The 23,050-nt window shown below is 45.6% G+C and overlaps 3 protein-coding genes across 9 annotated transcripts in view; 2 read left to right on the top strand and 1 right to left on the bottom strand.

The window, feature by feature from the left end:
- ANKZF1 (ankyrin repeat and zinc finger peptidyl tRNA hydrolase 1) overlaps window positions 1-938 on the top strand; it is a 14,942-nt gene extending 14,004 nt beyond the window's left edge. Inside the window, exon 16 of one of the 2 annotated variants that reach the window (XM_083499636.1) lies at window positions 36-938. In XM_083499636.1, coding sequence (XP_083355762.1) covers window positions 36-156 — 121 coding nt within the window. In that variant the 3' untranslated portion in view covers window positions 157-938. The remainder of the gene's footprint in view (window positions 1-35) is intronic. The other variant, XM_083499635.1, reaches the window with a different exon arrangement.
- On the bottom strand, window positions 936-15,365 carry GLB1L (galactosidase beta 1 like). Of its 4 annotated transcripts, none has more exons than XM_083500511.1 (17): window positions 15,271-15,365; window positions 10,582-10,731; window positions 9,493-9,665; window positions 8,353-8,503; window positions 7,883-7,943; window positions 7,308-7,402; window positions 6,632-6,812; window positions 6,481-6,539; window positions 5,772-5,893; window positions 5,377-5,417; window positions 5,148-5,266; window positions 4,289-4,363; window positions 3,710-3,799; window positions 3,483-3,596; window positions 3,155-3,286; window positions 2,367-2,573; window positions 936-1,467 (listed from the first exon to the last, which is right to left on the bottom strand). In XM_083500511.1, exons 2-17 carry the CDS (start codon window positions 10,633-10,635, stop codon window positions 1,249-1,251), a joined length of 1,893 nt encoding a protein of 630 aa, XP_083356637.1. In that variant the 5' UTR covers window positions 10,636-10,731; window positions 15,271-15,365; the 3' UTR covers window positions 936-1,248. The 4 variants fall into 4 exon arrangements, with proteins under 4 accessions (XP_083356637.1, XP_083356635.1, XP_083356634.1 ...); XM_083500509.1 differs by having other exon boundaries at window positions 14,392-15,275; XM_083500508.1 differs by lacking the exon at window positions 15,271-15,365 and adding an exon at window positions 13,464-13,581.
- STK16 (serine/threonine kinase 16) lies at window positions 15,249-23,050 on the top strand. 3 transcript variants are annotated; one of them, XM_083501921.1, is made up of 8 exons: window positions 15,249-15,383; window positions 17,453-17,565; window positions 18,615-18,834; window positions 20,051-20,184; window positions 20,459-20,579; window positions 21,990-22,085; window positions 22,253-22,374; window positions 22,451-23,050. In XM_083501921.1, the coding sequence occupies exons 2-8, from the start codon at window positions 17,480-17,482 to the stop codon at window positions 22,587-22,589; spliced, it is 918 nt and encodes a 305-aa protein (XP_083358047.1). In that variant the 5' UTR covers window positions 15,249-15,383; window positions 17,453-17,479; the 3' UTR covers window positions 22,590-23,050. The 3 variants fall into 3 exon arrangements, with proteins under 3 accessions (XP_083358047.1, XP_083358048.1, XP_083358049.1); XM_083501922.1 differs by lacking the exon at window positions 15,249-15,383 and adding an exon at window positions 15,403-15,440; XM_083501923.1 differs by lacking the exon at window positions 15,249-15,383 and adding an exon at window positions 15,974-15,997.

Genomic DNA, 23,050 nt, shown 5'->3' with positions numbered 1-23,050 from the left:
ATCCCAAGCTCATGCTGTCTCTTTGGTATCTATAGGCGCTGTTGGCTATGTGGAGAGTCGCTACTGGGCCGCATTCCCTTCCATTACCTTGACTTCTCCTTCTGCTCCACGAACTGTCTGAGAACTCATCGACAAGCAAATGCTGCCCTGTCCTAGCTAGGGTTTTTAAAATTTGGACCTTAATGATCTACTTCCTAGAATCTGAATGGAAATAAAAAATCTAGTCTATGACTGCTGTCACTTAGATGAGGAAGTGCAGCAAAAACATATTAGCTGCTTCTGTGTACTCCAGAGGAGGCTAACCTGGGCAGCTGGTACCTTACTGGCTGAGAAATGACACCTCTAAAAGGTTTTTTTCTTCCATTTTACACTAGAAGCAGGATTTTATGTATGGGAAATGGGGTTGGAGGAGGCATTGGAAGACTGCTTTCCATGAGGAAAGGAGTACAGGTTCCTTTTAGAGACTGGGGAGAAGAGGGTGAGACACTGGTTTCTTTGCTAGCTCCAAGTATACCAATGTTAACAGAATCCTCATGAGAATTTTTTTCCAGGAAAAGAACTATTTGATCAGTTATTTCCTCAAATAAAATAATAGCTACAGTAACATGGACCAGCTGCTTTCTCTAGCCCTGACTATGTCTCTAAAAGTTACTGCAAAACAAGTTATAGAAGAAGGCTTATTAGTCAAGATACAACAAATGTCCTTTTTAAGGTGGTGCAGAGAATTTCTCCCTTCTAATGTTGCATAGAGGTTGGGGGTATTGTGCCATGTCATCAATCTCTGCCACCCCTTGGATGGCCACCACCACTATTTTCATTGCATTGTTTGGGCAGCTTCCAACTGGAGCCATTCTTATTTGCCTTTCTACATACCTTTCTCTTCCCCTGCCCCAGCCTCTCAAAGTATTGTGAATGAATAAACTACAATGCACAACTGTGGTAGGTGTATGAATATTTAATCCAAGATCCAGTACCTAAAACACCATATTAAGGCACCAAGAGTCTGTCCATGGTACTGTGCCCTATACAGCAGCAGCTGTGAAGGATACTCCGCTGAACGGTTTTTTATACTTACAATCTGTTTCTAGTTTTGTTTTGTTTTTTGCCTGGGCTACTCTTTAAAAGCACAGGACCTTCATCTGACAGTGCTCTCTATTCATTTGCCTGCTACATTGTGATGGTTTCAGTCTTCCCCTTGGAGTAACACGTGCAGATCTCAGCAACGTCGTAGCTGGACAGTAATTCCTCTCACTTCCTGTCTTTGCGGGTGTAGTTGTAGGTAACATTGAGAAGGGGGCGGGAAACAAAAAGCACTTTGGGATTATCTGGGGCTTCCTGCAGTTCAAGAACGACGAGAGTGTTGATGGCTGAGCCACTGAGGAATGAGCCAGGCACATAGAGAGTTTGCTGCGGTCCACGAACTGGCCAGAACCGGCCCAGATTGAAACCATTGATCCAGACCTGACCCTGGGTGAAAACGTGAGAGGGGCTTTTTATAAAACAATGCATTTTTTGGAGCACCCTGAAACACTACTCTTCTTGGTTCCAACAGCCACTTTTATCTACTGTTATTTATGCCTAGATCTTTTGAAACAAACACAGCCTGATGGGTGCAGTGGGAAACATGTTTCCTTCAAAACACGTTGCACTGATTTTAAGCACAATTTCTTAGGGAGTAGGTGGGCATAGACTGACTTTATTTCCATGGTCTTAACATTTAATGTACCATTAGTTTGATACTATTACACTTTTTCCAGCCACTGTTTTAAGATTATCAATGTGTAAGAGTGGCAACTAGCTGTTTGGGTGGCAGGAGCCCATTTTCCCATAACGAGACACAGCAGAAAAGCTGGGGGAAAGAACATAGCTGTCTCAATGAAGGTTGGTCTATTCATTATGATGCCATAGGAGGAAGGGTGGGTATTAGTGTTAGAAACAGAGATGAAAGCTAGGAGCTAAATGGCACCTTAAACTTAGGTTATGGGTGCTACAACGGAATGTCTAGGCACCCTTTTTTATAACAAGAATACAAAGCTTAAAATGAATGAGCTGCAGCTAAAATATGTTCATTTTTTAACATGGTCTACTCCTTCCCAGCCCCCTGCCCCCGCCCCCAATATTCTTAAGAGGGTCTCTTTGCCAGTCTTCAGAGAATAGCTGGAAGTGGGGAGGCAGAAAATGGTCCCCCTTTCCTTCCACTCTGCAGTTCTAATCTGAAATTTTAGGTGCAGTACTACGCCCAGAGCGCAGAAACTGCTTGCGCTAATGAAATTCCCTGTCACAAAAGGAACAATGGGAGTTTTGAATACTGGCAGGTATCAGTTTAATAATTGAATAAATTGGAGTTAATCTGAGGATTGCAGTACCTTGGTCCAACCTGGGAGCTTCAAGTAGGAGTCCTCACTGATGCCCGGTGTTGTGAATGTTCCTGTATAGAAAGCAGGTCCTGTGTGCCCACTGCTTGGCTGGGCAGTTGGCGGCCATGCATGGGCTACAGCTGTGTCTATGTCTAGGGGGTAGATGATCCAGTCACTGAGTATGGAGGTACCCAGTGTGATATTGTGGATCAGACCCTGGGCACAAAGATAAGTTAGAGGCAGGTTAGGTGCAGTCGAGAATAAAGTTAGAAAAGCACCCACAAGAGGAAATGTTGGAGTAGATAGCTGGCAAATAACCAGCACAGCAGTGCACCCCAACACCCCTGAGTGTTCATTCTTAGATCTATTTTGCCATTCACATTATTGACTTAAGTCACATCAGATCTTGCAGCGGCTAAAAAGTGGGACTGCCCCACTTCAGCTCTACTGTAGCCCATTTCCTAAGGCAGCACAATACAACATTCCAAAACGCAGAGAAGGCCCTCACTTATTTCATTAGACTCTAGTCCAGTGGTTCCCCACAGACCACTTGAAAATTGCCGAGTGCCTTGGTGGACCACTTAATGACTTTTCTTCCTGTGGTTGCCATAGTAATGTGATGATTGTGATTGTACAGTATTACAGCTTGAATTCCATAGTTATTCCCGTATGCGTATGAGACAGCAGCCTTTAAGTCCATGCCAACCACGCATGCCTCCAATGGACAATAGTGGAAGTGTTATCCTTCAGCCAACTATTCTGGCAGTAGTAGCCCCAGGCTCCCTTTTCAAATGCACCTTAAAGTCACTGTCATTGGCCCCAAAGTTGATGCGACCCATGCTCTCCACCACCAAGTCCAATGTGTCCCCAAGCTGGCCCGATATATTGATCCCATTCACTCTGTCTCTTTCCAGTGTCCCCTGGTACTCCTGAAGCAGGAAAGAAATAAGGTTAGCTGGTGCTCCAAGACAGAGCTGAAGCAAAGCTCCTGTGTGCTCCAGGCTCTGACCCATCCTATGAAAATGCAGTGAACCAGAGTGTGGGCCTAGGACTTGTTATACCCTTCCGTTTACCTAAGTAATAATCTTCCCTACCCACTAGGAAGGTCCCCACTCTCCACCTTACTCCATTGAGCAGAACGTAGGCAAGATCATGGACCCCATTCCCAGAGGCACTGAGCAAGGCAGACTCCACGATTTCCTGTGGTAGAAGGGTCCGGTAGAGCATGAAGCCATGGGCCTGGAATGCAGAACAGAATCCGCAAGAGGTGTCAACTGCAATCCCACTGGGGACTCTTAAGCAGAAATAGCCATGGGCCTTTGCTGACCCAGACCCTTAATCTACTTTCTTACCTGCTTCAGAGCTTCAAAGGTAATAGGATAGGAGGAATAGGACGGCAAGGAAGGCGAGAGAATGGCAAGAACATCCAGCAAGGCCACACGCTACAGAAAAGATGATGGGTTCATTTATTGCCTTTAAATTGTTCAATTATTCAAGTATGCTTCCCCCAACCCACCCAAATGGCTATTGTTAATTTTCTTATCACCCCAAAGCTAAGGATACAGCAACACTAAAACCAGGAGAAAACAAATAAAGATTGTAGAGTCAATCATAAAATGCTTTCAGAAATAAAAACCACTTTAAGCACAATCTAAAAATGAGTCTGTTGTGCCACCACCAAGAAGGCCCTGTACCTATCTTTACATGTGCAGTCTCTCATATACAATCATCACAGAGGCTCCTCTGCTTTCCACCAGCTCCCATTTCACTTCCTTCAGACTTCTCCCCAGTTTGCTTTTCTGCCTTACCAACTTGCACCTCAGCTGAAACACACTGAATGTTCAGGAAGGTGCCCACAAGAGAGCAAAGTCACTCCACCATCCAACCAAAGACATGCACTTGTAAGGGAATGGCTTCCAGCTCTCACTCACCTGGGGTACGGAGACATAGCCATATGCAAACTTCGGGGTAGGGGGTGGCATTGGTCCTGCGGGCAGCTCCTGAAACTGAAGTTTTAAAAAAGAAAACACCATATCAAGGGAGTTGGGCTGGTAGTTGGGGAAGCAAGCCAGCTCAAAACATTTTGCTGTCAGAAGCAGTACACCAGCAGACCAATCACTCAGGCTAACTCATTTCACCAGTATCTTGTGAGGATAAAGGGGGTAGGAGAACCTTGCAAAGCTACCCAGAGCTTAGAGAAAGGGTAGGATTAAATAATGAAAACTAAAAGCACCTTGTATTTCTGTGCCTGTGTTAAAGTACATCATCTACAACTTCCAAACCATGTATGGCATGGATGCAACAGGGAACAAGCCCCACTGAGTAGGACTTCCTTTTGTGTAAAGATGCTATACTGTTAGAACCTCTTACATGCACATGTGTGTGTGTGTGCGCGCGCACACACACACACACACACACACAGTCTCTCAAACACTTGTTCCCTCTTCCTCCTCAAATCTGCTGCTTGGCTGGTGGCTGCTTATTTTATTTATTGCATTGATTCATCACTTTCTACAAAAATGTCTCAAAACAATATACAAAATATTTCAAAATACCAAACAACTTGCCAACCATTTAAAAACACAGAATAAATATGCATAAAAATGTATTAAGATATTTTTCCAAAAGCAATAATAAAAAGGATTCCACCTCATTAAAAGATTAGCACCAAAAATAGGTCATAAATCATACCCATAGAAATATATATGTTAAGAACCAAAAACCTGGGCAATCGAAAATGTCTTCAGTAACTGCATTCCACCCACTGATAGAAGAGGGCTGTATTGTTACCTTGCTAATGACTGAGCGGATGATATACAGCTTGTCAGTAGGGTCTCCAGCCTCTGAGAGTGGTGCATCATAGTCATAGCTAGTAGTTATGGGTTTGTAACCATCCTTGTAATCAGCACCTGGATAGAGAAGGTGTGAGAAGAAAGCACCTCTTATGTGCCCCCCAACACCTCCATCACCTGGCCAGAAGCTAAGTCTCCCTAGTTGCCCTAAGAAGCCAGAAACTCACCACTCCAGTAACCAAAGTTGGTGCCACCTTGGAACATATACCTGGAAGAAAGTCAGATATCATGGGAAGAGTTAATGACAGGCAGTGGAATATGAAACAAATAGATGTGAACTAATGTGGTGCAGCAGTTGGGGAATGCTTTGGAATAGGTGTGCTAGTCTTTGGCCTAGGGCACTGTCTAAGACCATGCACCTGACTCTTGTTCTGCGAGGGATTTTTTGTCCGCTAGGGAAATGGCCAAAAAGACGTGAAAATGTGGTGCGCACACACCTCTAAGGCAAAATGAGAGGTTCACAGTTAACAAGATGAAGCAAGGAGCTACGCATTGGCATCTTGGTGCTAGCTCTTGTTTCTTGTGCCCCACTGCCCACTCTCCCCTATGGCCTCACGGTTACATGTTGACGTTGGCTCCCATTTCTAGAATCTTCTGTAGGCTGTTAGCCACTTTCTTAGCACTTTTTGTGGAGTGTGCCTCACCCCAGTAATCCAGCCAGCCAGTGTAGAACTCAGAATTCACCTAGGAGGAAGGCAGAATTAAAACATTTATGGAGCAGTAGCAGTCAGGTCAATACCATCACTTCTGCCAAAGTACTGGGAATAGGAAATACCAAGTTTGCTCCCTCCTCTGTGTTGGAATCTCATTGTACCAGACCTCACACCTATAATGCCCAGGACAGTCTATGTGGTGTGACTGTAGCTTACACTGCAACACTGGGCAATATGCAACTTCCAACCAATTTTTGTGTGATAAGGTCCACAGCAATGGGATTATGGCTCTGGAATAATTTGCTTTCATGCAAAGAAGACAGGCTAGCTCATAGCCTATCAAGAGGCTCCTGAAAGCATTGGACTACAAGCTCTTTGGTCTCATAGCTCAGTAACTGCTGGGGCAAGTGAGGATTTCACATGCATGACTCTCTGGCTGCCTTGGAAACTGCTACAGAAGGATCATGGCAGTCAAGTATAAGGGGTGGAAATAAAACAGAAGATGGCTCAGTTAAGATGCAGCCAGATTATTTTTGGAGATGGGTGCCAAGGAAGGAGTAAGCATAATTTGAGGCATAAGATGCCATTCTTCTACATGGAAAGGCCATATGTTCTCACCAGTGGTCCCTTTGGCTCATACAGTCGCTGTAGCATAAATGCCTCCGTCACGTTTTCTTCTGTCAAAGGGCAAAGAAAGGAGCAGAAGTCAAAGCAAGATTCCTTCCTACCTCCTTCCAATCTCATCAGAGCTCACCCAACATCACTCTACCTGGTCCAAAGTCCACCGTAGCATATAAGCCCTGCAGTGTCCCGCACTTGAGCTCAGATGCTGAGGTGCCATCCGTGGTGAAGAGCACAACTTCCTCACCCAGGGAAGCACGAAAGACACCCAGTAGGTGGCGCATGTAGTTATAGTCGCAGGCATAGTAGCTCCCATATTCATTCTCCACCTGCCTGGGGAACAGCTGGCATTAAAGAAAGGTGACTCAGAGCCCACACCCTGCCTAAAGAAAAAGGTGTGTGGTAAGTCTTTGTATAGAGCCTCTCTTGTCAAGCACTAGATCTGCAGGATGATGCCCAACCCAATTTGCACGGGAGGCTGGTCACCCAAATAGGTGCACCTCCGCTCTTTGTAAAGGAGGAAAAAATACTGTTCTTGAAAGTTCCAAGGGTGCCTGAAGGGCTTTATTGTTTACAAATCCCTCCTACTGGACAGGGGGAGGCAGGCACAAAGCAGTGGTTTAAGGCAGGGGTGAGCAGTCTTCTGTCTTTGTTTTTAACTGAAATATTGAGATCCACCAAGTAGAGCCTGGTGTAAAAGCTATATACTTGCACTCCGATAGTAAGTTACTTAGGGCTCAGTAAGGTACATGTTTCACATCAGGGAACCTCTGAAGGTGCAACCAGAGGCCCAGGGACACACAATGCGCCTATGCTGCACGCACCTGGACACTGATGATGTTGCCTCCATTGTGGTAGAGATGAGGCTTGATCTTGGGCAGCAGGACTCCCAACCATCTGTCCACAGCTTGCAGGTAATCTAGGAGCATGAATCATCTTGCTCAGCCAACAACTGGGGCTCCTTTTCCCTATTTCCAACACCTTGCTAAGACAAGAATTGGTAATTGTGGTACTGTGTACAGAGAAAAGGTCTGAAAGTGCCCTTTGGCCATTATATACCACTCACATGGGCTGCTTTAATTCTGTGGAAGAGACATGGAAGTTGGAAGGCCCAGATGACTGGTCCTCTAACCACACAAAGACACCAACCATTTAGGACTTACAACCCTCCAGATCTTGTGGATTATAATTCCGATCATTCCTGAACAATGATGGCTGGGGTGGATGGGAAATGGAATCTAAAAGCATCTGGAGAGCCACAGGTTCCCCACCCCTGATCTTTTTGCATTCTGAGGTTTTCTACAGTCAAGCGGTATATAAATTTTAATGAAATAAATAAATCTACAGAATTGAACATGAGATCCAGAGGGTCTGACCCCTCCCTCTAGTTCTATCTTACCTGAGTCAGTTGTGCGCAGGGCAATATCTGGCTTTGTCAACAGCCAGGATGGAAGGCCACCCTAGGAAAGAAGGTCAAGAGGTAAACAGTTCAAATAATGTCAGGGTCCATAGTTGCTCCTCTCCTGCTCCAAATCAATAAGAAATGGTGGAAAGGTCAGAAGGCAAGAATCCAGGGTGGAAAAAGTAGGTTTCAGATTTGTTATCATAAAAAAGTTGCTGAAGCCATAAGAGCAAGAAAATGTGTAGAGATCAAGAACTGGGAAAGATAATGTAGAGAAAAAGTAGAAGATTAAAAATCTATAAAGGTAAGACAAAGCTGAAAACTCAGAGAGATAAGGCAAGGTAAGGAGTTAAAGAGGATAAAATGATCAATGACTAGCAACCCTGTGTATGAGAGAGGTGAATTGTGCAGCATTCAGGTACTGCAAGTGAGTCTTAGCCCATCTGAATCTTTTGCCCAGCACTCACCATCTCCCATTCAGCACAGATGTAGGGTCCGGGTCGCAAGATCACCAAAAGGTCTAACTCAGCTACCAAGTTCAGAAATTTTTCCAAGTCTCTGTCACCAGAAAAGTTGTAGACACCAGGCTGTGGCTCATGGTAGTTCCAGGGCACATAGCTGAAGGGTGAAAATACATATTTCAGTTTGAAATAAGAAGGTGAGACAAGGAGGATACACCCCAGGAGATTCTTGAGGATTAACAGGGCAAGAATTTGTTACTCTTTTTATATTGTAATTTTATGTTGTGAATTGCTCTGAGATATACAAACGAAGGCTGGTATACAAATTAAATACATTACACACACACACACACACACACACACACACACAAACACAGTGGCGGAGCTTCATGCTCTGGCACCGAGGGACAGAGAGCAGGCGGGGGCGGGGCTGGAACGCATCCTGGGGGCGTGGTATGCCACCTCTGGGGGTGTGGCACCCAGCGGAGGCAGGGGAGCAGCCATGATGGCACCCCACCGAGATCACGCTGCCGGGGGCAGTGCGCTCCCCCCACAATCCTCTTCCTCCGCCAGGGCACACACATATGGCCTAGGCTGACCAGATCTAAAAGAGGACACAGCTCTTGAACCTTTAATAGTTGTGCAGAAGAGGGAATTTCAGTTGGTAGAGTTTGCATAATAAGCTACCCCCACTGACATTTCCTCTGTGATGTAATTATTATAGGTGCCACAAATACTACCCATCTTCCTTCTTTGCAGTTCATCTACAACTGGTTCTCAGTCTAGTATGGCCAAACATTTAAATATAACGAGGAGAAGAGGGGGCATGAACAGAAATATTTCTCCCTTAGCTTTCAGGTTGGGATGAAAGTGGAGGTGATTCCATTTTAAAAGAAAGCTGTACTGGACCAGGCTCATGTATCATGTCATCTTGGCTGCACGTTTTCAATGCAAGGAACCTTCAGTACTTGGGCCAGCTCCACCTTCAGACTGCATAAGCTTCTCTGCTCTAAATGTTGACCAGAGTCTGCAGTGAGGACTGTACAGTGAGAAAAATGGAGCACCTGTGCACAGTCATTAGCCTTTGTCCTTCACTGTGGCACAGAATAAGTCCCAAGAGCCACACTTCCCCTTCTGGTCACTTACATTTGCACAGCATTGAGGCCACTCATGTACATCTTGAGGAGCCGATCTTTCCAATAGGCAGGTGGGACCCGGAAGTAATGGATGCTGCCTGAGATATAGCGAAATCTAGCACCATCTTTGAGGAAGCAGTTATTCACATAATCAATGCGGAAGGAACGGTCTGTTGAGGAGGCCTGGCATTCAGGACAGGAGGAGAAAGAGAGTATTATTATTTTTTGTATAAAATTGAAACTTCATCCCATCTCCTGCTGGGAGGATCAAATAGAGAATGCCATCCTCTTCCCCTCTGCCATAGCAAGAGATATTTACGTCATCTCCCTGACTATGGAACCAGGGTAGTAAGCTTGACACGGACTGTTTTGTGGGTAAGTCTGCAATGTGATTGCTTTGAAAATAATCCTCCTAGATTTATGAGACATTATCCCTCTCCAGCTCCTGGAAGATCAATTCTAAGATCCCAGTCAAGATTTGCACCTGAGGTTCAAGTCTGAGCCACTCCCTCCAGGACTCCAACTCTCTCTCTCTCTCTCTCTCTCTCTCTCTCTCTAATCACTGGTTCACATGTGGCCCATTTACTAAATCATAATTTGAAGCCACTCAAATCTCTGCTTCCAATGCTATGCTTTACCCTCTGCAAATATTCACACACAAAAAAAAAGTTTTTGTCATTTGGTTTGCCTTACCTTGTCCTGCCCCTGAAATTGTTTCCACTAGTACAGACTGTTCATCGTTACTGGCCAATTCACCGAGAATCTGACAGTTGGGAATGTAGCCAGTTTCTCTCTCCCTTGCGGCCATTTTCTTGGCTGAATGGGATTTTTTTTAAAGCAGCATGGCTTGATTACGTATTGGGGAACTCCCAATATGAACCCATTCCTATACAACAGGCAAAATAATAGATGGGGGAAAGGAACCAAGAAGAGGTAAGGAAAAGCTTGAGCTCAGTTTGACTGGGGGGAGAGAAAGTGGGGAATCTAAAGCAACAGAAAAGGAAATCCTTGAAATTCCCCTAGGCAGTCTAAGATGGTTCCATCTCAGCTGTTTCTTCCATAGAAACACCCTCTTGCAGTTCTCTTTCTTGTTGCTTACCTGGAGTTGCAGGCCTCCCAACACCACCATCAAAACACACAGCAGCAGCTCCATCTCTTTGGTTACAGCTTCAGCCCGGGACAAGAGAGTCACAAGGAGTCATCACATGACAAGCTAGTGGGCAGGCCTGGTGCTTCCTCCCGTTGGTCCCTGTGAGGAGGGAAGTAAGTAAAGACAAGCCTTATTTGAACAGAGAGGCGGAAACGAGGAGGCAATGTTCCAGCAACTATATACAGAGTCAGTGACTATAAATCAGAGGAGGAAATTATGAGGCACAAAACTCCCTCCAAATCCCGGGGAGAGAATTATGAAGCAGCACAGAGGAACTGGAACACAGAGTTGGTTTCCCGTACTCAAATTTACAGAAGTATGAGAAACATAAACTTCTTCAAATCATCAGAAACGGTAGTTTGTGCTGCTCAAGGTTATATAGTGGATAGAAGGAGAGAGACAGCAGAGTTGGCACTGCACTGCACAGCTGTCTACCACTGGATCAAAAGCATCAATCTTGTTGTTTTGGTAATGGCACAAAGGATGCAGGTTTCTACGGCTCTGTACACACCATGCATTGAAAGTATGTTACTTTTCCCGAAGAATCTTGAGAACTGTAGTTTGTTAAGGGTGCTGGGAATTGTAACTACACAAGGGACAAACTACAGTTCCCATAATTCTTTGGGGAAAGTCAGATGCTTTTAATATATGGTATGTATGCAGCCTCAGGGGACTTTAATTCTCCTTTATACATATAGACAAAATGTGGACATTTTTTGTAAGTTAAATTAAGTATCCAAATGAGCTACACCAAATGCAGTGATTAGTCAAGGACCTGACATGCCTATCTAGTCTACAACAGCAAAAGAATAAGTGAGAACATCTAGTCTGACCTCCCTCAGATAATTTAAGGAATGTTGTAATCTATGGTAATACTGGGGGGCTATTACATTACAAATAATCAAATAATCTGTTTGGTCTGAAGGCTATGAGTAATGGAAAATTTACATTCTTCCCTTCCACCAGCAGCTTGTTGCAATGATTAATCTGCACAGTCTGCTAAATCCTGGGATCTGTCTTCTAATATGGATGTATCCGGTTTTAACTTCCAGCTGTTCAATTAAATTGCACTTTGACATTTAATCCACTATCATTAATCAGTGCTTATTTTTCTTTCTGAGAGAAGCTGCAAGATGGTGCTCCATTAGTCTCCTTTACTTTTTGGTTTGTTTGTTATAATCATTGCTTCCTTGGTGCCTTCCTGCTCCCACATTTAATACTGTTGCACACCACCCTAGTTTCTGAGCAGTGCAAGATTCCAGGGGTTCTAGGGGTTCATTTACCCTGGGTTTGTGTTTCCTTTGGGAATGAGGCACAGTGGAGACTGCAGTGTCTTTAGGATATATGGTTTATCTACACATATATACAACCTGAGCCTACAATGGAAGGGTTCACAGCATTAACACCCCTAGAAGGCCTTGCTTGTCTCATAGCCACAGCCTTAGATTCCAGCAGAAATCAGGCCTGGCGCTCTCTCGCTCTCTCTGGCTTTCCAACCCACTGTTTTTGGCTCCAGCTTCTAGTTCACATAACTCAACCCTCAACTCTGTCCTTTTGTCTTTCCAACCAGGGAAGGAAGGCCCACCCATTTGCCCTCTGGCACAGAGCCACTCCCTTTGCTCCCTGAAGGACTCTTACTTAGAAGGCCATTACCATGCTGGCCTGGCTATTTCAGCAACTGAATCCATGCATACAGCCTACCCACTTCCAAACTCATAACGAAACTAAAACAGATTGCAATTTCTCCTAACTACAATTAATGTTAGAGGCCTCTCTTCCTTGCTCTGTGTACCCCACTGGCATAAATTGATCCCTTTCTATAGGAATGAGATGCTCAGCCATATAGTATCTTATAATACAAAGTCAGACCACTGGTCATCCAGTCCAGAAATTGTTTACTCTATAGCATCTTTATAGTCTTGGAAAGACAGTAGTCTTTCTCAGCCCTGCTTCTTGAAACCCATTTAAGTGAAGTCACAAGGAACTAAACCTGGGAGATTCTGTGGGCAAAGCTAGCTCTGTCAGTGAACTCCCCAAAACAGAATCCTAAGAGAAACTCAAGTAACCGATGATAAAATTATAGAGGTCAAGAGGACTGAAAAGCCTGCCAGTCTGCACCTTCCCCAGTGTAAAACTATTCAACCACCAACCCCTCACAGTTCCAGACTATATTATATAATTTGCCAAGAAAAAGGGAGCAAGTGCACTGCAGAAAGGTGCATGCAGGGATAACAGTTTGAAAAGACTTACACAAATGGGTTGAGCTACACACTACAAGGGAAATCCCAAATCTCCTAGGGTCCTTACCAACCTGACTGGCATGAGGAGGATTCTTGCCCAGTCCCAAATACGGGCACAAACAAAACCTTGGCTACTAACTGAATGCTTTTCTGTTCTATCCAACACATCACATATTTAGGCAGCAGGCAATGCAGTTAAGGAATGCTGTCAATGGGTTTGACTCCTTATCACTTGACTGTGGTTAATTTTGGGTTTGTGGCATGTTTGTGGTTTAAAAGCTGTGTTTAAATTTGGCATGATGTACAATACTTATTAACATAGTAGAGCATGAATATCAGAGTCCAGTGAATGCATAAAAAGCACAGTCCCAGAATTAAACCTGAAGAAAACATACAAGAGTAAGTGTCATCTATGATTTAATATTATTTTGGATATATTCTACTGAAAAATAAAGATAGTATTACCTGTTTGTTACACTACTCTATGAACAACTGTGGTACATTTTATATGATTAATATTATAGATTTGTTTTGTGTATGACATTTTAATATGTATTTTAAATAGAATACATCCAACTTACAAGAACTCACCTATCATCTAAAGAACCTTTTACTTACTGGGCCTTTGCATTACTGTGTCCAGTCAGCAGCAGGAGTCATTTGTATACCCGCAGGATGGTGCATATCTTTGCCACACCAGAGCTATATCACCTTTGATGTCACCACATTCTGTGCCACCTCACAAAGGGATAGGATGTTCTAGGAATATGGGTCTCATCAAGAGTCACAGACTGGTACAAGTTATGAGAAACACATCAGGTTCCAGAAATACCACCTTAGTTTTATTCTAAGCCAGAGGGATTACTTGGACATTATATGGAGTGCCCCCCTTCTCATATTCATATTTGAGAACTGAGGAAATGAAATTATTTTTATCATCATTATCATCATCATCCATAGTGGTAGTAAAATTAATTCTCCTTCATGTCTTGTGGGTGGCTGGTGTAGTGAACTTAGTGGGAGAAAATATGCATTCAAATCCAAACTCTTATGGTACCGGGAAATTGGAAGGGGGGTGAGAGATCTTTCCCACCACCACCACAAGCCTTGCCTCTCCATACTAGGAGCCAAAGGCAAAGAGACTCTGCTACCAAATGTAGCAATTCACTGATAAATGTATCTATGTATTAGGTCAATGGAAAACTTTAGAAATTCATATAAAATCATTGCAATGACAGATTTACACCATTCCAACATTGTTCTACTCAGAAGGAAAATGGCTAGCAGAGGAGGAACTTCGGAAATGGGTAGGGGCAGCCATAATCCCTGAAGGGTGAGACCCCCTACTCAGTGTGTCCCACTGCTTGGGTGATAATCTCTAGCATCCTGGCACCTGAGTACCAGAACAGGTAGTCATTCTAAGAACAATCCCAAACACAACCTTAGTGGATTGGGGTCTTGGTCAAGACAAAGGGTGTGCTTAACTTGTCTGGGAAAACAGGAAAATGTAAATACTTACCTTTGTTTCGCCTAAAGATTGGAAGGTGGGGGTCATGTGAGGACAGGGTAAGCCTGGTGCTCAGGCTTCTGACAGAAGACCCCTCCCAATTTATGACACAGTGATGACAAATGTATGATGCTTTACTAAGGGTGTTATGGGTAAGTTGGGAAACTTCTAAAAACAGGGAGCCACCTTTGTTTGGGACTTCTCTCTGCTTCTTCCATGTGGCAGTCTTGTTGCAACAATAAAGATCAGGCCTACTGGCTGCTGCTTTCCTTCGATCTCCTGGCTAAAGCCTCTTGCTTGTGACCCCCAACCTGAATCTATAGAAGCCAAAGTTAGGCAATTGTGGGGTGCTCCAATGACTCCCTTATACTCAAACACCAAGTTAGCTGAACAATCTTGGGCTAGCCACCACCGGCCTACCCTACCTCACAGGGTTGTTGAGCATAAAGAGGGGCGGCGGCATATAGCGCACTTTAGAGGAGTACTAGGTTAAAAACGTAACAAAAAAATAAAATGTTGAAGCCTTACATAGGATTCAGAAGGGGAGGGGTTAAAGAAACAAGAGGCATGCAAATTTTATGAAAAAGGGAATAACAAATCTTCACAGCAACCCTGTGAGGTAAACCAGTGTTTATGACGGTGTGCATTTACTTGGGAATAAGCCTCACTAAATTCAACACATTTACTCCTCAGTAAACACGCATGGGGGTCCAGAATCCACTAACCACGTCCAACCACAACACTCTGTCCCCTAAACTGGGACATTCTGCTCTTGTAGCTCTTTTTTTTTCTCCCCCTCCCCCATTCCCTGTTCAGTTTCCTCCCTTCCACGCTCCCTGCCCTCCGCTCCCGCAGCTCCTGCTCCGCCCCCTTGAACGGTTGCTAGGCTACCTTCTGCGGGCGGCAGTGCGGATGGCGCGGAATAATGACGTCGAGAGGCGGAGTGCGCGGCTTCTGTCGCGTTGCAGCTCCCTCGGAAGCGTCCGTGCGCCGGACAGAGACGGGTGAGTCCTTAGCCCACTCCTCTCCGCCCCCGCCCCGGCCCCGCCCCATCTCCGCAGGTAGGCGGGGCCTTAGGAAAAGTGACAGGGTCGTGGGCTTCCACTATTCCTGGCTCCAGCCTGCTGGGGCCAGAAAGAGAGCTTCGCGTGGGCTCCTCAAGGCAATGCTTCAGCTCCCTTCCCCCTCATTTTGAGCCCGGGCTCAACTCCGGGAACCTAGTCCGAATGTCCGGGCTCAGCACTGGAACAAAATGACATAACAACGAAAGCGAACGTGCCTCTAGCCATGTACAGAGTGTAACCCCCCCCCGCTCGTGGCGGAGTCAGCTTAGGCACCGCACTGCGGAGGAAGGGAGATGTTGGTGACAAAGCCTTCATCCCAGGAGCGCCCACGCGTGGTTTTCTCCTGGGTGGTGGGGAAGCTGATCTCTGCTGTTTCTGCCCCTCCTCCACCTACTCCGGAATGCAGCCTCTCGTTCAAATCGGAATGATTCAATTGGAGGTCACTTGAGTAGGAAGCTGGTGTCATGTGTTTGTAAAGTGAGCTGTCGTTGCCAGCTGTCACCTGGAGAGAGAGGAAAAACTAGGTCTCCTTCGGACCCCAGATACCAACCAGTGTGAGAAACTGTTTAATTTCCAAAGGCATGTACAGTACTGTGTTATAGGGAGCTTGCCATGGGTGTTTCCAAAATGTTTCATTTATTACTTGCACTTTAAAAATTGTAAACTGTAACACACTTCTAGTAGCCATTCACGGAAACATTTTCACTTCCTCTCCTTGCCTGAGTGGAGTTCTCTGTGTATATAATTCAGCTGGTGCCACGATTTAGACTGCAAACCTAACTCCATTTACCTTGGACTAAGCCACATTGGATTCAGTAGGACTTACTTGTGCCTAAGGTGATACCAGTTATGGGCCACCATAGGCATGTTGCTGCATGGTATGCATTCTTTTCCTGCTCAGATGAAAAATTGGGTTTTCCCTTTCTCTGGGGATGGAGAGGGGAGAGACTGCTGTAACTAGACACAGAATCCTGAATGAATGAAGTTGATATCTCATTTCCACATAAGTAGGCCATTTGCTTTTGGAAGATCCAGTGAATATATTTTTCTCAATCTTGAGTTGTGACTGATCATCACATTTGAAGTGGGAAATTAACTAGTTAATCCGTCAGCAGATTCAATGATGAGAGGGTGGAGAATTTGTTTCCCCCCAGCACCTGTTTGCTTGAGGCACCTAGGATCATTTGCTTTCTTGGTGCCAGTTTTGTGGATGCTGCCGTTAAATTGCACATGTTAATTAGGGAACAGGAGACTGGTAAGTGAACACTCCTATCTTTAGGCAAGAGAAAGGTCTTAGATTGTCTTGTACTACCTTTTAACTCTAGAAGTTAGGTTGAAGGATTGTCTGTTCCACTATGAAAGTACTCATGTATTAAGATCTTTGTGAGAAAGGCCTTTCCACGTTCCACCAATATCTGAGGTGCATTACTTGTGCAACAGGGCCTTCTCAGTGGCTGCACTCAGTCTCTGGAGTTCCATCCTTAGACCCATCTTGACTTGTCTCTGATGCACTGTCACTGACTGACCAATTTTATTTTATTTTTATTTTTGGCAGGACTTCAGATGAATGCGTTTTTGGGGTTTTACCCTGCTACACTTTCATACAGTACAAGTTTTTAGCTTTCAGCTGGCTGCTGGCTTTAATTCCTTTCATATTTATTCATTGGCGTTTCCATTTTATTTGTTATATTATGAGTTGTATCCAATGAAGCTTTCCCATTCTTGCAAGAACTTCAGCTTGTGCAATGGAACTTGCCCTCTTTCTGCATCCCCCACACGTATCCTCTGGGTTTCTCCCCCAATCCTCAGGAGCGGTTTGTGGGGTGGAGCATGGGAAGAGGAGGGGAAATTCTAATGCACAAGCAGAAGTCCTTGCAGGAACGCAAAGATTTTGTTGGATGCAGCCCCTTCAAATTGTTAATGCTGTTAGCCATCTTGAGCATCATGTATGAAAAGGCAAGAGACAAAATATTATAAATGAATAAATATTGCTTTCTTTCCCTCTGTAGGACCTGAAGGATGTTGGAGCAACCATCATGGGCCAAGCCCTATGTATCTGCTCAAGGGGAACCATCACCATCAATAACAAACGTTACCTTTTAATCCATAGACTTGGGGAGGGGTGAGTATATGACAACTGAGGACTAAGTTTTCACACCTCTCATCTACACATTGAGTACTATGTTAGCAAGAAATAAAGCTGGAAGGTACATCATCTAGGGTCCGTGTACTCCAGTGGTAGGGATTCTGCAGCACTCGAGATGCTGTTGGATTTCAGCTTCCATAATCTTTGACCATTGTCCATATTGGTTGTGACTGGAGGACACATATTCCCCACCCCACCCCATCTACCAAATCCACTGCAGAGGCAATATTCATCCTGTATAACTCACCCCTCAAATATTTTATTAATGCTTTGGTGTAAGCTCCTTTGAACTTATTTCTAAGTAAATGTGCTTAGGATTAAGCAGCAAATATTTCTGCGGACAGCTACAACTACTCTGAACAACTTGTTCCGTTGCTTACTCATTCATTACAGTTGGAAAGTTTATTCCTGATATGTAACCAAAGTCTTCTTTGCTGCAATTTGAACCTGCTGGTCTTCCCTCAGTAGTCTTGGTAAACAGACATCCTCCCTCCTCTGTGTCATCTTTTAGATAACTAAAACACACTTAACTGCTAGGCCGTCAGACCAGCTCAGTGGTGTTGTTTTTTTCTGATGACTGCAAATGTCTGATGTTTCAGATGAAACTACAGGAAGCGTCAGGATATAGGGTGATCTATCCTCCAACCTTCATTCCTAATGGGTTAGGCACACTTTCAGTGTATGGTTGAAACCCTCATTGTTATTGATAAGCCTGTTAAATTGCTGTGTATTTTTGCACTGTTTGCCAGCTGTGATGATGGATAGAGAGGAGCACAAATACTTTTCTGTGCCACAGCATGAAATTAATGCCTTATTCCTCAATTGATCGTTGGAGAGGAAGAAGGTTGCATAATTTCCTCTTTTTAAAAATATCCTATTCCAAGTTGTAACAGCACTACTTTGTTAGCTTAGAAGCAGGCAGGAGCAGAGGACTGTGCATACAGACAGCAGGAGAGGAGAAGAAGAATCCTTTCTTTTCCCTACCCTTCCCTGCTCTGTTCCTGACATACCTTCTCCCCACACAGAGGTTTTAGCTACGTGGACCTAGTAGAGGGGCTGCATGATGGGCGCTTCTATGCACTGAAACGCATCATATGCCATGACAAGGATGATCGCCAGGAGGCCATGCATGAGGTAGAGATGCACCTTCTCTTTGAGCATCCCAACATCCTGACCCTGTGTGCACATGCCATGGTGGAGAGGGGATCCAAACACGAGGCCTGGCTCCTGTTGCCTTTCCTGAAGGTGAGTGTGGGTGTAAGGTGCAGGTGGATACAGCAGTGCATGCTGGGAAATGTAGTATTTGTGGCTACATCATGCAAGGCTGAGAGGTGTTGTATACTGGGAAAATAGCTGCAGAGGTTGGTCTCTTCCAGCAGCCGCCTGGTTCCCACCAAGGATGGATACATGAGGCCATTTTCAGGATGGAGCCACTTGATGTAACCCTGCTTCTACACCAGTTGCAATCGGTCCCATAGCATTTATTTATAAAATTGTTTTCATCTTGCCCTTTGGATTTCCACCCCAGGTGGCCTGCAATCACAAGTTAAAAAAATAAACCAATAGAGGTTTCCCAGGGTGTCATCAGCATATAGATGGTACCCAGTCCCAAATCCTTGGATAATCTTTCCCAGTAGTTTTCATGTTGCTACTAGACAGCATAAGGGGCAAGCGGAACCCTGAGATTCATCTCCTTTTTGGCTGCCAGAGCCTCAGAGCGCATGTTATTCTCTTTGACTTCTACTGGACCAGATTCCAGAGCTGTCCTCTGTGGTAAAGGGCCTCCGTCTGCTTTTACAGACTCTGCTGCATCAGTTTGAAAGGATTTAGTAACCTGGCAGCACATGAGATTTTGTGGCAGCTGCCACAGTACTCAGGGGATCAGATAATCTGATCTGGTTTTTCTCTAGGCATCCCTTAATGGGACCCATGGCAGCAACCTGTGAAGTCAGCTTGGAACTTTTGGCATCCATTCCTTTCCTAAAGTCAACCCAGATCAGTAAGCTGAAAGCAAAGGTTGTCTTTATTGTAGTTTTACTCCGCTGTGCTGTGCTCAACTGTGCTCCTGCATTTCTGCTATGCTTGCATTTTGGCCCTGGCAGAGAGTTCTACAACAATAGTCACCTAAAAACAGCAGACCCCAGCAGAGTGATAGGGCAAGTTCAGAGCTGGAAGCATGGTGACCCATAGTCAAGCAGGAATAAGTGCCTCTTGGAATGGTTAGTCAATCAGGCTGGCTCCAAAGCCGCTGTCCCCAAAAGCTTTTTTTGCATCTTCTCGGTCATATTGGAGTGGGGATGGTGCCATCCTCTAGGAAATCACTTCCTTCAGCCCTGTGCAGGTGGAGGGTTTGTGCCTAATACATTAAATGCACTAATAGAGGATCTCTTCCTCGTCTGGTATTTTTTGAGGAGAATATGTGTGATCCCCATCACCAGCGTGCCTGGGCTTCTCTTTGCAGAGAGGGACCCTTTGGCAGGAAGTTGAAACTCTGAGAGATAAAGACGCCTTCATGCCAGAGGAGAGGATCCTGGCCATCCTTCACGGCATCTGCCGGGGCCTGCAGGCCATTCATAACAAGGGCTATGCACACAGGTGAGAAGCTGGGTCTAGAAAGCATGGGGCATTCTCACCGTTGGAACAGAGCCCATGTGTGGGGAGGGTGGAGGAAGTGGGTGACGTAGCTGATCAGTTGTAGATCAGTATTGACAGCACCGACACAGGAGTTTGCAAAGGTAAAGAACCACATTTTGACATGGAGCAGTATTTGCAATAGGGGAAGCCAGAGCCTGGGGACGTAAGAGGTTCAAAGCCAACTTCAGAGCTCTGATGGTTCTGTGGCTGGGCAAATCAAGGATATTTTTTTCAGGGACCTGAAGCCTACAAATGTGCTCCTGGATGATGAGGACCAGCCGCTGCTGATGGACCTGGGCTCTATGAATCAGGCCCGCATTGAGGTGCAAAGTTTGCGGGAGGCCATGACTATTCAGGTAGGAGGGCAGCCTGGTGAAAAGGAAATGGGAGAATAGCTGCTTCCAGCAAAGATGAAGAACCCTCTAAATTAGATTAATTGTAAAAGGAGCTCAGGCAGGCACCAGTCCCCTCAACACCTGCAATTAAACAGAAGAGTGGAAGGGAATGTTAGCAAGTTGTGATCTTGTTTGCCCATGCAAAACAATCAATGTGATACTATGCAATCTTTGCTTCTGTAACATGGAAAATTTCCACAGAGGAAAGAGCAGTTTAAAAAAACTTCACGAAGTTCTCTGAAGCTACCTATTCCTTAACTAAAGTCACCATAAGTTGTGTCTCCAAAAGATTAACAGCCTTCCCCCTTCCATCCCACATAGCGTGGTTAGGGCTGCAACAAGAGGCAAATAAACTAGCATATAAACTGTGATGGGTCATTAATTTAGAAAGTTATCATCTTTCTCATAATTAAATAATAATGTCAATCACTTCAAAGTACCGTATTTTTCGCCCTATAGGACGCACTTTTTCCCCTCCAAAAATGAAGGGGAAATGTGTGTGCATCCTATGGGGCGAATGCAGGCTTCAGGAAGCTATCCGCAAGCCTTGCAAGCCCGGTGGGAGTTCCCGCGGGCTCGCAAGGCTTGTGGGCAGCAGCCTGCAGCCCGAAGCTCGGGGCGTGCTGCACAGCGCGCCCCGGGCTTCGGTTCCCCGACCTGGTTTGGAGGCTGGCGGTGGGGAGAAGCGTGCTTCTCCCCGCCGCCAGCCCCACAAGCTCTGGGGACAGTGGGGAGGCGGAGCGCACCTTCCCGCTGTCCCGTGATCTGGTCTGAAGGCTGGTGGCGGGGAGGAGCACGCTTCTTCCTGCCGCCAGCCCCACAAGCTCCAGGGACAGCGGGGAGGTGGAGCGCTGCTATCCCGCTGTTCCCCGACCTGGTTTGGGCTTCAGGCAGACATCCGCAAGGCGTGGGAGCCCGGCGGGAAGTCGCGCCGGTCTCCCAAGGCTTGCGGAGAGCTGCCTGTTCTGGGGTTGGGGGAAGCTCGGGCGTCTGGGGGGGAAATAATTTTTTTTCTTTATCCCCCCCCCCCCCCAAAAAAACTAGGTGCGTCCTATGGGCCGGTGCGTCCTATGGGGCGAAAAATACGGTATATGTAGAATTGAGAGACCTGTGGGGCAGGCAGAGCCCCAGGTTTCCTTTTCTCTGGTAAGCTGCAATCATTCACTTTAACACTACTGCCACTACATTAAATTATAGGCATTGCAGGAATGTTCCTGAGGAAAAAGGTTGAGACGAAGGCCTTCTGTTTACTTTCTCTTTCACTCTCCCTCTCTCACATACTGTATTTGAGATTAAGTTCTTGTCTTATTTATTAAATTTGTCAGTTGCTTTATATTGCCCAAAGCGACTTCCCTCTAATTTATTTTGCAGGACTGGGCTGCCCAACGTTGCACCATCTCATACAGAGCACCAGAGCTGTTCACTGTGGAGCGTGAATGCGTCATCGATGAACGTACTGACATCTGGGTAAGGATCCTCCATTTCCATTTAGAAAAAAAAATCCTCTTGGTCACCGAAGTTAAAAGATGCAATACCCCAATTTGTCCCTGTGCAAGGGAGGGAGATCCTGTCCTTGAGGTGCCTTTCCATTCAAGAGCCAGCTTTCTCTCTACTCTCACCTTGCCTCTGCTTAGTCCTTAGGCTGCGTTCTGTACTGTATGATGTTTGGAGAGGGGCCTTACGACATGATCTTCCAAAAGGGGGACAGTGTGGCCTTGGCGGTGCAGAACCAACTCACCGTGCCCCAGAACACCAGGTAAGGAATGGCTGTGTGAAAGGAAGGTTGTCCTTGATCCAAGACAGACCAGGTACAAAGCGCCTCTGAATTTCAGGTACTCGCCTGCTTTGGAACGCCTCCTCTCCTCCATGATGGTGGTGAATCCCCAGGAGCGCCCATTCATCGCTGACATCATAGGCCAGCTTGAAGCGATACAGCCACCTCCCACCGGGCAGGACATGACACGCATCTGAGCCCAGAGTGTGTGGGGTAAGCATGGAGGCAGCAAAGGAACTGAAGCCCATGTGGGGGACCTCCAGTGGTTCAAAGCTTGCAGGAAAGACTGGACAAGGCTTCATTGCATTCCAGTTCTGTGCCTGCCTCCTTCCTTCAGAAACTCTTCCGCAGTGGGGCCATCGCCTGCCTTGGAACTCGCTTGAAGGTCCTCCTGCCATTCTCACTGGTGGCCTAGCATGCACCTTACTGGACTTCACCTGCGTTGTAGGCCATGGTCAGCCACCTCCCCAAAGCAGCAGGATGCTGCTCTTACAAGGGACCAAGATACCTCATCACCGGCTGGGAAAGAGAACCCAGCATTCTGTACTCAAGTACAGCTTCTAGCTGAATGATTTAAGAAGCTGGTGTCTTATTTGTTTTGGTACAGGCATGTCTTCCGGGCCTGTCATGACAAATAAAGTCTTCATACTCAGCTGTA

This window comes from Podarcis liolepis (assembly GCF_965112155.1).
Source record: "Podarcis liolepis genome assembly, chromosome: 1".
Lineage (NCBI taxonomy): Eukaryota > Metazoa > Chordata > Lepidosauria > Squamata > Lacertidae > Podarcis > Podarcis liolepis.
Note: the sequence above shows the minus strand (reverse complement) of the source record. Positions and strands in the feature narration are given on the sequence as shown.

What these genes read in the sequence shown, in the direction of transcription:
- GLB1L (XM_083500511.1), bottom strand. Translation starts at nt 10,635, where the DNA reads ATGGAGCTGCTGCTGTGTGTTTTGATGGTGGTGTTGGGAGGCCTGCAA. An exon ending in TCTGTGCTGAATGGGAGATG is followed by an intron (nt 7,944 to 8,352) that starts GTGAGTGCTGGG and finishes CTTCTTTCCTAG; the next exon opens with GGTGGCCTTCCATCCTGGCT. An exon ending in AGCTCCCAGGTTGGACCAAG is followed by an intron (nt 1,468 to 2,366) that starts GTACTGCAATCC and finishes GTTTTCACCCAG; the next exon opens with GGTCAGGTCTGGATCAATGG.
- STK16 (XM_083501921.1), top strand. Translation starts at nt 17,480, where the DNA reads ATGGGCCAAGCCCTATGTATCTGCTCAAGGGGAACCATCACCATCAAT. An exon ending in ATGAACGTACTGACATCTGG is followed by an intron (nt 22,086 to 22,252) that starts GTAAGGATCCTC and finishes GCCTCTGCTTAG; the next exon opens with TCCTTAGGCTGCGTTCTGTA. An exon ending in ACCGTGCCCCAGAACACCAG is followed by an intron (nt 22,375 to 22,450) that starts GTAAGGAATGGC and finishes TCTGAATTTCAG; the next exon opens with GTACTCGCCTGCTTTGGAAC.